The 13,489-nt window shown below is 42.5% G+C and overlaps 1 protein-coding gene across 2 annotated transcripts; it reads left to right on the plus strand.

The window, feature by feature from the left end:
* Positions 1–1,793: 1,793 nt before the first annotated feature.
* Positions 1,794–6,930, plus strand: LOC119557416 (eukaryotic translation initiation factor 5B). Of its 2 annotated transcripts, none has more exons than XM_037870163.1 (2): positions 1,794–1,936; positions 4,574–6,930. In XM_037870163.1, the coding sequence occupies exon 2, from the start codon at positions 4,616–4,618 to the stop codon at positions 6,629–6,631; it is 2,016 nt and encodes a 671-aa protein (XP_037726091.1). In that variant the 5' UTR covers positions 1,794–1,936; positions 4,574–4,615; the 3' UTR covers positions 6,632–6,930. The 2 variants fall into 2 exon arrangements, with proteins under 2 accessions (XP_037726091.1, XP_037726092.1); XM_037870164.1 differs by lacking the exon at positions 1,794–1,936 and adding an exon at positions 4,411–4,527 and having other exon boundaries at positions 4,591–6,930.
* The last annotated feature ends 6,559 nt before the right edge of the window (positions 6,931–13,489 follow it).

Consider the following 13,489-nt stretch of genomic DNA (forward strand, 5'->3'; position numbering starts at 1 on the left):
ATTTTTTTTTGTTTAGTTATACCTATATAATGTAAATATTTGTCAAAGAAATACAAATCTCATTTTTTGCCTTTTTGAAGAAATGTTAAATAATGCAAAAGTAAACAAAAATTTTAGATAGCAAATAATAGTATATGCCGCCTATGTGTTGTGTGTACAAAAGTTTTTATATTGATAGGCGTATTTCCAAACTTATGAATCATTCAGCAGCGCTGTGTGCAATCGCGGGAGCAGTATCTTTACCGTTGCATGTCTCCTTCATCCTCGCACTTCCTTTACTTAGTTAACGCGTATCTGATAGTCGGGACCATCGACTAAGGCGTTCACTCTGGGTTTTTTTGAGTGCGTGACGCAAGGTTTCGTGAACCCAACGCACGCAGTTGCTCAAATAAGGGAACTGCCATATGTGAAACTATTTGCACGTCAAGGGGTTATATATATTTTTCTTATTGCGCAAAACAACATTTAACCTTTGTATACAAATAATTAAGCAAAAAATGGCTGTTTGCTTATTGGGTTTTTTTGAGGTTGGTGTTGTGACGAGGGCAAACAGTTGTTGGTTGGTTGATGCAAATGTAAACGAAATGCTTTCTGTGTTTTATTAGAAAACAACTTTAAGTTTTGCCATTAATGGTAGGTTAACAGCAGCGGCTTTTCTTCGATTCCACTGTTAATTTTCTTGAGTTGCCTCTGTTGTGTTGGCATTTCTGTTGTTCGAGGAGCAGGTTGTAAGAAATCCTGGCAGTTGGCTTCAGTTGGCCACGAACCGTTGAACGGGCTGCAAGTGGGCTGACTGCCACGCCCCTATCCCCTGGCTCTTTAAAAGCACTCTGTTTTTACTTTTTTCCATTTATTTAAAGCATTTATAATTCTTTTTTTTTTGATTTGGCCTTTTCTGTGCGTGCTGCTGTTAACAACTCTTTAAATATTTGACATGATTTAGCATTTTTAATTGATAATCCCGCCGCCCCCCGCCTGCGTTTATGGTTCAATTTCAGTTTATGCATTTTCATAATGCTCGATGAATTCGAAATGCCGTGTTTGCATTTCAGCTTCGAGTGACTTTTTCAAAGCGATCCATTCGCTTTCGCCTAGCGAAAATGCAAAAATGCACATAGAATTTAATTTAATTTGCGCTCTGAAGCTGCACACACACTCATGCACCATTTATCCACTTCTAATTAATTGCATTGCACAAGAACACAAAACGCAAAACATTCAAATGTGAATGTGAATGGGCAGACATGTTCAAATATGGGCAAAAACACGCACTGAACAGGGCAAAAAGCGACACAAGATGAAAATATTCATTATTATTTGGCCAAATGTCGAATTAATGATATGAGCAAACAGGCCAAAGTGTTGTTGGCATGCAAATTATGCGAGCGGCTAGGAAAACAAAAGCACCCAGTTCGTCGTTTGGTGCGATTTTTTAATTAAATATTTTAACACTAATCCAGCAGCGGGCAGAAGTGTCGGTGGAATCGGGATTAAGCAAAATATTTGAGCATCCGATCCGGGGGAAGTTCAAAGGCAAACAAAAGAGCAAGGCGAAAGGAGAAAAGCGAACTGAACCCAAGCGGAAGCGAAACCGGAACCGGAAACGACAGGCAATGGCGCTGCTTCACACAACTGTCACCGAAAATGCAGTCGTAATGGTAAAACCCAGCCAATCGACCTTGATGTTCCCAGTAAAGCTATATAGAAAAAGAGCATAAATGCTTATCTAGGGAGCCTGTTTTATTTGATTCCAATTATTTCGTTGAATGTTACCTCCATCTTTACCAGTTCATAGTAAGCCTAGACATTAGCAACAGTTTTGAACGCTTTCGTACTCAGAAAAATTGTGTTCCATTCAAATTTTGTACAGAAAGATTTCTTTGTTGGCATAAATTTTATTCAATAACGCGATACTCGGATAAGTGCAGTGCCCTGAGTAAGTAATATCGTCAAGATTGTCCACCGATCCGTTCTGCAAACTAGATTTACATGGCGTTTTAGGGATCTAAGAAGTAAAAACAATAGTTACATTTAAGTAAAGCATTAAACATCTCCCCTCTCTTTCGGGCGCGCTCTACCCCTCCTGCTTTCGGTCGTGTCAGTCGATCAGCTTGATTCTCATTGGCTGCCACCGATTACAGGGAATCCCCGAAAGTATGCACAAAGTTGGGCCAGAGCAATTGAGCGGATCGGAGGAGGTTGGGGGTCAAAGTCCCCACCCACTTTCTACCACCGCTACCCATCTTGTTCAACCAAAATGCAAGAATACAGAGGAACAAAGTCCAAACTAGTCAAACAAAACAAAACAAAACGAGCTAAACAAAACACACAACGCAACAGGGAGCTGGTCATGTTTTTTGTTAATTAAAATTGGCATAGCTGCCGAGGGGCGAGGAGCAAGAGCTGGAAACAACATTTTTGCATTTTCATCAGTTTTTCGGGGCAGCCAACATTTGAACATTTGAACATTTCGACCGGCGACGAAAGCGCACAGGTCATAGGTCACACAGGAAGCAGAGAAAGAGCAGTAGCACAAACCTTCGGCTTTCAACTTTCAACCGAATGAATGCCACTTTTCGGAGAGTGTGCACTTATTTACCTTTGGAACATTTCATTTTTCAACAGTCGACAACCCATTGAGGGCGGGTCCCCGATTTATGTGCTGCCAATAAATTTACCCAACACTTTGGCCCCCCGTCTAATACAATATTTACATCAAATCGGGCGATGAGAGCCGGGCGAAATAAAAAATTGCAATGCGTTTCTCTCAGCCAAGAGCTAAGAAGGGCGAAACAGCTTGAGGGCACTGAGAAAAATCATACTAATTACTGAAGGAAAGAATCGCATCATAAATCGTCCAAGTATTTCAGCACACTGTCAAATCTTAGACCCAAACTGTATCTAAAACGGTCGGCAACGTCTTATTAAGCGGTCACGGAAAATAGCTCTGCTCAGCATCTGCCGGCACACGAACAGTGTAGAACAGCTGTAGTCACATAATTATAACACACATATCATATCGTGCCGTCCGCTGATCTAAAATTTTTATATTTTTATAATGATTTTTTTATAAACAAGTTATACATGTTCACCCCGTTTTTTCTCTGTGCACTTTTGCGTCTTGTACTGTTTCAGCTTTGCCTCCTCTTCCCTCCCCCTGGACTGTCATTTAAGTTAAAAGAGCATTTGAAAATGGAGGATGAGATCCCTGAGCGCCTTTTAAAAAGGCAAATCTGGCACAATATGCTTCTTTTCTTCTCTTAGCATTTGTTATAGTGGCTACACTTTATATGTATAGTCCGCATCCATCGCCAAGTGTTAGGTGTGTGCGGGCGAAATCTGGATCTGAATCTGGATCTGGATCGGCAACTGGAAATCGTGTCCGAGGCCAAGACACAGATTTTCCATTAAGCCAAAATCGGGTCAAAGAAAATGGCCATAAATTCCTTGGCCAAACGCCTGTCAAAGGTCCAGGCCCGCTCAAATATTTGCCTCGTTTTTGATTCTTATTTCAGTTCTCCGCACGGTGATATTTTTCATTCATTCATTCGAGCGACTCGATGGGAATCGAATGCCCTCCCTTTTGGCCCCATTTAAACTTATGACAGCCAGAGCCAAATGAATGTTTGCTCTCTTGCCTTGGCTTTGGTTTTCCCTTTGGCCCAATAACATTCGGCACGAGCAAACAAAAAATGTTGCCATTAGTTAAAGTTCTGGCTATACTGGGGTGTATATGTATAAGGATTTCTGTTTATAAGTTTACGGCCTGAGATGTGAGTAGAAATAGTTACTAGGGCTCCCCAACCTATGAACTACTACCTATGATTTGCAGTATTTGTACATATGTATATCCCTTTTCGGTGCTGATTGGCGCCTCCCCCCCTTTAGCAGCCAATTTTTGGTTTCGTTTCGGGTTGTGCTTCCGGTTAGTCGAACCGTAATAAGTTTTCAACGGAGAACGGGGGAAACTCTCTTTCGAATTGCAGGCTAATAAGAAATGCGTGATGTGTTACCCTACACCCGAGTTTTTCTTCCTTTTTTCGGGTGTCGCACCCACTCGAATCAACTGGAGGGTGTGTAAATATTTGTTTCTAAACTTGTACACTTCTGTACACCACGTTCCTTGGTCGGTGGAACTTGTCCGTTTTTCTTTTCGCCCCTCCAAAGCCAAACATTTCCAGCTCACGTTCGAAGTATCCAAGTCCACCTCCTGCGGTGAAAAGGAGAGAATTCTCGCGTGATTGTCTCATTAGTTGAGAGTGGAGAATGCATTTCGTAGGGGCTGAGTACCAGAGTTGCACTGGGCAGTGGTTCGGTTCGTTATCAAAGCTAGATAATGGTTTTGGTTATTTGTAATTACCGTTTTTGAGGGGTGAGAAATATTTTTAAAATGACACACATAGTCGTCGTCGACTTTAATGTTTAAGTGAGTTTTGTGGAGCTGTACATATGGTTTGACTTTGCCAGGAACACAACACGAGCTCAGTGGAGGTTTTGAAAAATCAGAAACACTAGCGTAGAGTAGAAGTAAGTGCCCCATTTCTAACCACATGTTTTCCATCTAACGCTGTAGGTATTCCCGACCCCCAGTCAAGCTTCCAACAATTTTTACAAGATGAAGAACTTTGCCAATCCCAAAAACGTGTTCAAAAGCTGCTCCAGCCACGATGATATTCTCACACAGTCCGCCCAGAAGGGAGCAGATTCAGTTGAGGGTTCTCAACCCGCTGCAGTTCCTCAGTCCACTGCATTAGCTCCAGCCGCGAAGATTCAGGATCCCAAGAATGCTCAGAGCAAGATGACCCCGCCAGAGCCCCCGAAGCAGGGAAAGAACAAGAACAAGAAGGGCAAAAAGAATCAGAAGAATGTGCCTCGAACTCCTAGTCAGAACAGCAAGATTAGTGCAGGCCCCGTAGATTCCGTTGCCAAGAAAAATCCAGCTAAAGATGTTAAGCCAAAGGAGATGGAGGTCCAGGAGAAAGCAAAGGGACAAGGGAAGGAGAATGCACAAGAGAAAGAAAAGACCCAAGAGAAGAAGACCCAAGAGAAAGAGAAGAACCAAGAGAAAGAGAAGGTCCCTGAAAAGAAGAAGGCCCAAGAAAAAGTGAAGGCCCAAGAGAAGGAAAAGGCGCAAGAGAAAGAAAAGGTCCAAGAAAAGGAAAAGGTCCAAGAAAAGGAAAAGGCCCAAGAGAAAAATAAGGCCCCAGAGAAAAATAGGGCTCAAGAGAAAGGGAAGGCCCAACAGAAGGGGAGAGCCCAAGAGAAAGAGAAGGGGCCGGAGCAGAAGAAAGGGCCGGAGCAGAAGAAAGGGCAGGAGCAGAAGAAAGGACAGGAGCAGAAGAAAGGGCAGGAGCAGAAGAAAGGGCAGGAACAGAAAAAAGTTCAGGAGCGAAAGAATGTAGTGCAGGAAAAGAAGGTGCCGGCGAAGGTTTCGGAGAAAAAAGTGCAGGAGAATAAATCCGCTAAGATTTCAGAGAAGTCTGCGGATAAGATTTCGGAGAAGACAGCCGATAACATTTCGGAGAAGAAGTCGACCGATAACATTTCGGAGAAAAAGTCGGCCGATAACATTTCGGAGAAGAAGTCAGCCGATAACATTTCGCAGAAGAAGTCAGCCGATAACATTTCGCAGAAGAAGTCGGCCGCTAACATTTCCGAGAAGGTTCAGGAGAAGCTTACCCCACAAAAGCGGTTAGAGTTAAAGATCGAAAAGAAGCTGTCACAGCAAAGGCTTAAGGATAGAATTATAGATCCCAGGATTTATGAAATAACATACCCACTTGTCGAGAAAGTTTCTCAATTGGTTTCCCAGCCGATTGCAGAGGTTCAAGTTGAGGAGGATGCGGTTGAGGTGCCCACTATTCCCGATCTACCGCCCACTGATTCCACTGAGCGCATTGAGCCCCCAAGCGATGTCAGCGTAGAGGAGCTGGCATTCGAGACCGAGGAGAACGTGTCCCAGGAGCCCGAGTCCCAGGAGCCCGAGTTCCAGGAGCCTGAGTCCCAGGAGCCCGAATCCCAGGAGCCCGAATCCCAGGAGCCCGAGTCCCAGGAGCCCGAAGAACCCGAAGGCCCCGAAGAGCCGCAGCATCCACTCAACAACTGCTGGACTCTGTGGTATCTGGAGAACGATCGCACCAAGAGCTGGGAGGAAATGCTGCACGAGGTCACCAGCATCGATACCGTGGAGAACTTTTGGAGCCTGGTCACCCACATCAAGCCGCCGTCGGAGCTAAAGATCGGCTGTGACTACTGTCTCTTCAAGAAGGGCATTCGACCGATGTGGGAGGACGAGGCCAATGTCCACGGAGGACGCTGGGTCATCAGCCTGAACAAGACCACCAAGACGGACCTGGACAACTTCTGGATGGACTCGATGCTCTGTCTGATCGGCGAGGCCTGTGACAACGCGGCGGAACTGTGCGGCGCCGTGGTGAACATTCGCGGAAAGACCAACAAGATCTCGATTTGGACCGCTGACGGGGGGAAGGAGGAAGCTGTCTTGGAAATCGGACGCAAGTTGCGCGAGGGTCTGCGCATGGATAGCGCCTATGTGCTCCAGTACCAGCTGCACAAGGACACCATGGTCAAGCAGGGATCTACTGTCAAGTCAATATTTACCCTACAGTAACAGTACCTGATTTCAAACGAAATGCCAGCCAAAAATCAAAAATCAAGCAGCGAACAGCGCAGCCATCATTAGGTCCATGTGGTCCATTTTATTTATTTTCGGTATTTTTTCACCAAGGAACACTAAACCGTCTAGCAAGGCACAAACCCCCCGTTCGAACCCATCCATTATCCGTCTTTCAGATGTCGATTGGATGCCAAATCTCCAGTCAAGTCTTCCTTGTACATGTTGTACATACATACATAAATTTTAACGTTGCTCTCACAAAGCGAAGAAATATATAATCGAATGAGTGTTAAGCCATCAAAAAGTTGATTTTCATTTTAGTGTGGTCTTACCTAGCTTCCAAAAGTTCTTGCTACAATCTTAAGGGAAAATACCGCATCTCTATAGGAAACTCTTATAAAGTTTAAAAATTCAAGCACTCAGGTTCTTACTACAAGCTTGAGGGAAATTATTTTATCTTTATAAGAAACCTTATAAGGTATGGTATTTAAATTCGTACATGTAAATTTATACTTTGCTCCCACAAAAGGAGAAATACAAGGGTGGTCAAAAGTATTTTCACAAAAAAAAAGTTAAATATATTCATAATTTGAACTTACATCTTGTTAACTTTGGCATCAATGGAAAGGTAATTTAAATGCCGTTTGAATGATACAATACATTTCTTAACACATTCAGTACTTATTGAAAAGGACGAATTTGTGTGAAAATGTCCTTTTTGAACTTTTTTCCTCGACTTGAAAACTTAAATTTTTTGATGCAAAAAGTTTCTTCAAACAAAAATAATAGTAACTGCAAAAAGAATTTTTCAAAAATCATTTTGCTTATATTTTTTATGATTTTTTGAAAATGCTTAGAAACATGCATTTTAGCCATATTTTTCTCTTTTTCATACAAATTTTTTCCGACAGTGTCACCTTTAAAAAATCATAAAAAATATAAGCAAAATAATTTTTGAAAAATTTTTTTTGCAGTTACTATTATTTTTGTTTGAAGAAACTTTTTGCATCAAAAAATTTAAGTTTTCAAGTCGAGGAAAAAAGTTCAAAAAGGACATTTTTACACAAATTCGTCCTTTTCAATAAGTACTGAATGTATTAAGAAATGTATTGTATCATTCAAACGGCATTTAAATTACCTTTCCATTGATGCCAAAGTTAACAAGATGTGAGTTCAAATTATGAATATATTTAACTTTTTTTTTGTGAAAATACTTTTGACCACCCTTGTATATAACCGAATGAGTGTTTGGTCTTAGTTAAACAATTTTTACTTGGAAATTATAATAAGAATATTGAAAATGTAAAGTCTTAGTTTCCAAAGTTCTAAAAGATATAGAAAGTCTTTTTTTTAGTGATCCCAAACGCCATTATAGAAAAGAAAAAAAGGCCGAACAAGTATTATTTCTTAATTATATAACAACCTATTTCTCTTGCAATATATATCTTTAATCAGTAGACTATTGAAAATCGTGAGAATTTGAAATTGAGAATATGATGGAGGTCCCCTTGAGGGGGATAATACTGTATCCTATATGGATTGGAATTTCAAGAGCGTTGGGGAACTGCATCTTGAGCAGTGGTAATCTTCATATCTGGATGCGACAAGCTTTCCTTTCCCTCACTTTTCACCCAGGTCCGGTTCTCACTGCAAAATCGAAGAACATGCAACATTGTGTGTCTCGATTTCTCAGTGGCAGTCGGTCTACTTGATGTTCTTTGTCTGCTTCGCTGGCTGCTCTGCTCACCACTGGGGCATTCAGATGTGGGCTGCCAGCTTTTTGTTGGGGGCCACATTGGACATGGGGCATTGGACATTGGACGTTGGACATTGGACGACGGACATGGGACATTTGGACATTGGACATTGGACTTATTTGGCGCACGCCGTCACAAAACTTGGCCGCGCTCAATTGTTTGATTTATTGACATTTATTGGCAGTTGGCATTTTATTGTGACTGCTTTTGGGTGGCCAAATAGGGGGCAGCCAAATAATGGTGGAGGCAGGTGAATTCGAATTCCCGTGGCAGTGGGTTCCAATTCCTTTTGTTGCTGCTCTTGGCCACTTTACTTCCACTCGATTGGGTTTTATGTGCTTAATGTATTTTCTGTGCCTTGTAACTATTTTCGTTCCTCCTAATTTCTCCCTGAGCTCTCTTTTGAGCCTTTGATCGCTGGCCCTTTGCCCAGTAGATTTTCTATTTACAAAATATTCGGGTTCTGGTTGTGGTGACTTGACATTAAAAGGTCAAGGACCAGGTGCTTTTTCCGAGTACGAGCCATAAAAGTGAGCTCACCTATATTTCCCCATTGATTTATGGCACTTAATTTCGTTCCATTGTGCCAAGGGGGCAAAGCCATTGATTAAACACTTTAACGATTTTTATGGCCACGAACTATAGTGGGTACTCATTAGAGGAAAAATGGGGAAATGGGAGTGGGAAAGGGGCAAGGGAAAGAGAAAGCACTTTCCTTTTAGCAGCAAGGTAATCGATTTGGCACACGATCTCAAAGTGGGAGGAACACGGGTAAGGGGATTTGCGGATGAGCTCGATGTTTAACAATGGAATTGCCAATAAAACGAAACGGAAAATCTGTAAATATGCTGAGTGAAAAGGGCCGGGGAACCACGCCGCACATTTCACGGATAACAATTGCCAAAAAGTCCACGGCACTCGTCTTCCCTATAAATAAAACATGTAGGAAAACATTCATGACTATTGCTTACTCTTTTTATTTCAGTTTATATTTAAACTATGTAAACCAATGTAAATTAGTTATAAAATATTTTTGTGTAGCACTCTTTTAGGCAGCGAGTTGAAAAGAAACTACATATATTCCCAAGCCAAGCTATGGAAAAAGCACTTGCAATTCTTGTATTTACTTTCACACAAGTCTTCATAAATACCCGACATTTAAACCCGTTTAGGTGGATGTGATGCCAATAGAAGTTGACTTCCGAACGTTGCATACACCTCTGCGCAGCCAATAAACCCCTCCAATCCGCACCGAAAAAGATAGGAAAGCAAATTTACCTTTAAGCTGCCAACTACCCCAAACTACAGGGCCCAAAGGGGGCCGCCCCACAGGTGGCATTTGTGTTGTAAAGCGTCGATTTACATGCGTGCTGTATGCACAGGGGGAAATACATACAGAAATACACAGATATATATATCTGGGGTAAGGGCAGCAAGGCGCTGACGAATTTCAATTTATTTACTTTTATTTGCGTATGCAAAATAGTCGGCTGCGGCTTGATTTTGGTTAGCACACACACACACATACAGGCAAAAAGAAATCCAGAAGATACCAGGGAGCTTTGGTAAGAGGTAACAGAGCTCTTTAACCTACGCTCCTTTGGTCCTTAAAGCTGTTGAGGTACGACAAGCCTGCGAGGATGAAGAGCACGCTAGAATTCCAAATCATCTTAAGTCCCGGATGATCTCAGTCTGAGCTCTGCATGGGGGATTTCGTAGGTCAACGCAGACAATGAAGTGAGTTTTGACTTATTAGATTTTGAAAAATACGTTGATAAAGATAAATTTCAATGATTACAGTGCTTAAATTAATTAAAGGAACCGAACTGAAGTCAATTTAATTTTGGAGATACCAAGTAGCGATAGGAAAAGCTCAAGAAACCGGTACTCACTCAAGTTAAAGAGCCCGTATCCTATGCACAACCCAGCCAGCTGAAAAGAGGCCCCTCGTTGTGTCGGCCCAGGACAAATAGGTGCCCCGCTTCTGACACTTGCTCCGATACACAATCCATAATCCATAAAGGCACCCGGCCACCTCTCTCTTTTCACCCCGCCTTTCCAGGACAAGACAGGACATTTATGTTCCGGATCCGGACGAAAGGCGAACATGTCATATGGAAATACTCGAGCGGCTCCCCGGGCCAAATGCACAGGCAGAAAAGCAGCACTTCGATTTCAATTTTGAGATATGTTGGAGATGGGGTATGGATGATCCCCTGTTCTGTTTCCATGGGCATGTTTTCGAAAATCCCAAGTTCTTCCTTTTTTCAAATAATATTTGTTTCCAGTGATATTTATAGTTTGTTGTGCGGGTCATTATGATATGCCAAGTCACATACCTTTTTCCAGTGTAGGGGGCTCTCCCCGCTGGCCCGAAATTGTGCTAATTATACGGCCATGGCTAATGCCGGAACATTGTGTGTGGGTCCCGGACTCCGAGTACTGAGTACTGGCTACTGGGCTATGGGCCCTGAATAAGTCATATCGCTGGTGTGATTACCTCTGGTCGGTCGGGGGTTCAATGGCCATTTGCACGATATGTCAATCAGTCGTTGGCCCCCACTTATATGGACGGGAAATGGGAAATGGGAAATATGCCGGCCAAACAGCAGGAGGAAATGTGTTTGCCAAATTGTTGCAACAAATTTGTAGCTGCATTAATTAAATGCGGCCACGCACGAGGCGCACGGCTGCCATTCGATATGTAAATGTGGCTCCCAATAATCCAGTGCATATTGGATCAAGCCCAAGGCACCTCATTAGTGTTGTTCCGTCAATCTCCGCAGGCCGAGATCGAAAGCATGCATTGGGGCAACATGGGGCACAGGAAAACATGATATCTAATTGGATCATAAGTACTTTGGGAAAATGTATTGCCGGCAGTTTGTTCTCTCTTTGAATAATTTATGTATTATGTATTATGAACATGTGAAACTTAAATATAGGTATTTGATATTTCTATTAATTTTCCGATTGTTCCTAGGGCATCTTTAATAAAATTTCGGTGCTCTGGAGTTTAAAAAAAATGCTTTTACTTGGGAGTAGAAGAAAATAGGATGAGAAATATCGAAGCTGTGAGTATTTGGATTATGCTTGGAAGCTATCCCCCGATTATTCCATAGGAAGCTATATAAAGCTAATCAAGAATAGAAATACTTTATAGGATCGTAAATGTCTCCCTCTCTGCGTTGCAAACTGAAATTATACTAAGGAACGAATTAGGATAAAACTGAAGCTTTTTGAGATGTAAAGTTTAACAACCTTGTCTGTAATCTTCAGTGCTCGCCTTCCCTGCCTTTAATCGAAAGCAATGTCCAGGGTACTTTGAGTAATTTGCACCCACATCTTCATTCCGACTGACCTGCGGGTCCTTCGTTTAGGCCAGGACTCCATTAAGTTCAAATTGAATCGATTGTTTAGCTGTGATCAAGATAACTGGCAACTAAGCCGACAGACGAGTCCTGGGAGACAGTCTTCCAGCCCCTGCTTCTTCCGTTGCTTCTTCTGCTAAAGCTAGAACTGGAACTGAAGTTGAAGTTGAGGCTGAAGCCGGAGCAAGTGCACTTGGCTGGCAAATGTTGACATTTCTTCTTGGGGATTTCAGCTCGCTTGTGCGCTTGGATTTTGTTTTTATTATGATTATTTTAACTGCTAAGGCAAAGACAAACACACAGAGGGTTTTCCCAGGGAGGATGGGTGGATGGGGTGGCGAAGGAGCATAAAATGCAATTTTCCCAGGGAGGGTAGAGGGTAGCGAGGGACGAAGGACGAAGGACGAAAATGGGTTTGGCGTCGAGCTTTCGAGCCAAAGCCAGACAAAGTGAAATGCAATAAAACAAAGGCCAGCGAGGAAAGCAGGCAAGGCAGGGAGTGGCATCCCTGCAACTGTCTTGTCTTGTCTTTGCTGCTCGAATGCCTGCAGCTGTGACCCCTGAACCCACAGCACCACCCTAGAACCGACCTAGAACCGACCTAGGACCACCCCAGAACCACCCTAGCACCACCCACGGAAAGCGCAACGCATTTACAGCGCAATGATTCAAATTGTCGCCTCGGATTATGGATTTATTACGCGTCTCGTTTCTCGTAAGCTGCCAGCGAGAAGCTGCAATTGTGCATGCTGCTTGCAATTACTATCAATGCTCCCATATTTTTTGTCGTCTTTTTTTTTATTTTTTTCTTTGCACCACCACTTCCCCTTTTTGCGAAAATGTGCCAGTAATTCGCGTTGACAATTTTTCGGGTTTAGCTGGCATAGCAGAGATATCCTTCGTTTCCTTAAGCTTTAACCCGGTCGGAACTTCGGAGACGAAATGCTTTATCTCAGTAGAGTTCACTTTGGTTCTTGGTTCTTAGTGCTGTGGAATTAGGCATACATGGCTAAATTGGAAGCAGCTTATGTGTTCCTCTTGGTAGCCTTAACATAAGGTTATGTGTTATTTAAAGCACATATTTTCTTTTAAACATGTGTTTACTTATTTGCCCAATATATGCTCCTTAACTGGCTAATTCACAAAATCTTAACTAATCACTAACTCTGAAGAATTATGACTATTACAATCCCTAAAATCCCCCTTTGTCGCCTTAAAAAAGGAGTTGAAAAGCATTAGTCACCACCATGATTATCTTTTCCTAGTGTTATTTTCCGATTATTGGCTTTTGATTTGCCAACCGAATTTGCTGGCTCATCAAATCCATTTAGAAGTTGTGGCAACTAAAAACAGAACCCTCATTAGTTGGTGGGTCAAGGTGAGTTCCGAATACCTTTGCCCAGTCACGATTTGCAAAGTGTGGCTGTATCTATACGTATATGTATCTGTCGCTGACTTTGGGCCCTTCGGGCCACAGAAGTACAAATATTGCAGACATATTTTAAGCCTACTCATGCCGCAAAAAGCCTTCTTGACTTGACCCGGGGTTGGGGTTCAATTCGGGGCCCAGGGTCTCGGGTCACGGCGATTCGGCTTCAGATTTGGCCACGGAGCTAGAAATCATTCAGAAATTCAGTAGCAAGTAGTCAGTAGTCCGTATTCAGTTTTCAGTTGGAAAATGCCCAAATGCGGCGAATGACAAAGTAGTTGAAAGCTTTTCGTAA

Source organism: Drosophila subpulchrella, chromosome X (genome assembly GCF_014743375.2).
Source record: "Drosophila subpulchrella strain 33 F10 #4 breed RU33 chromosome X, RU_Dsub_v1.1 Primary Assembly, whole genome shotgun sequence".
Lineage (NCBI taxonomy): Eukaryota > Metazoa > Arthropoda > Insecta > Diptera > Drosophilidae > Drosophila > Drosophila subpulchrella.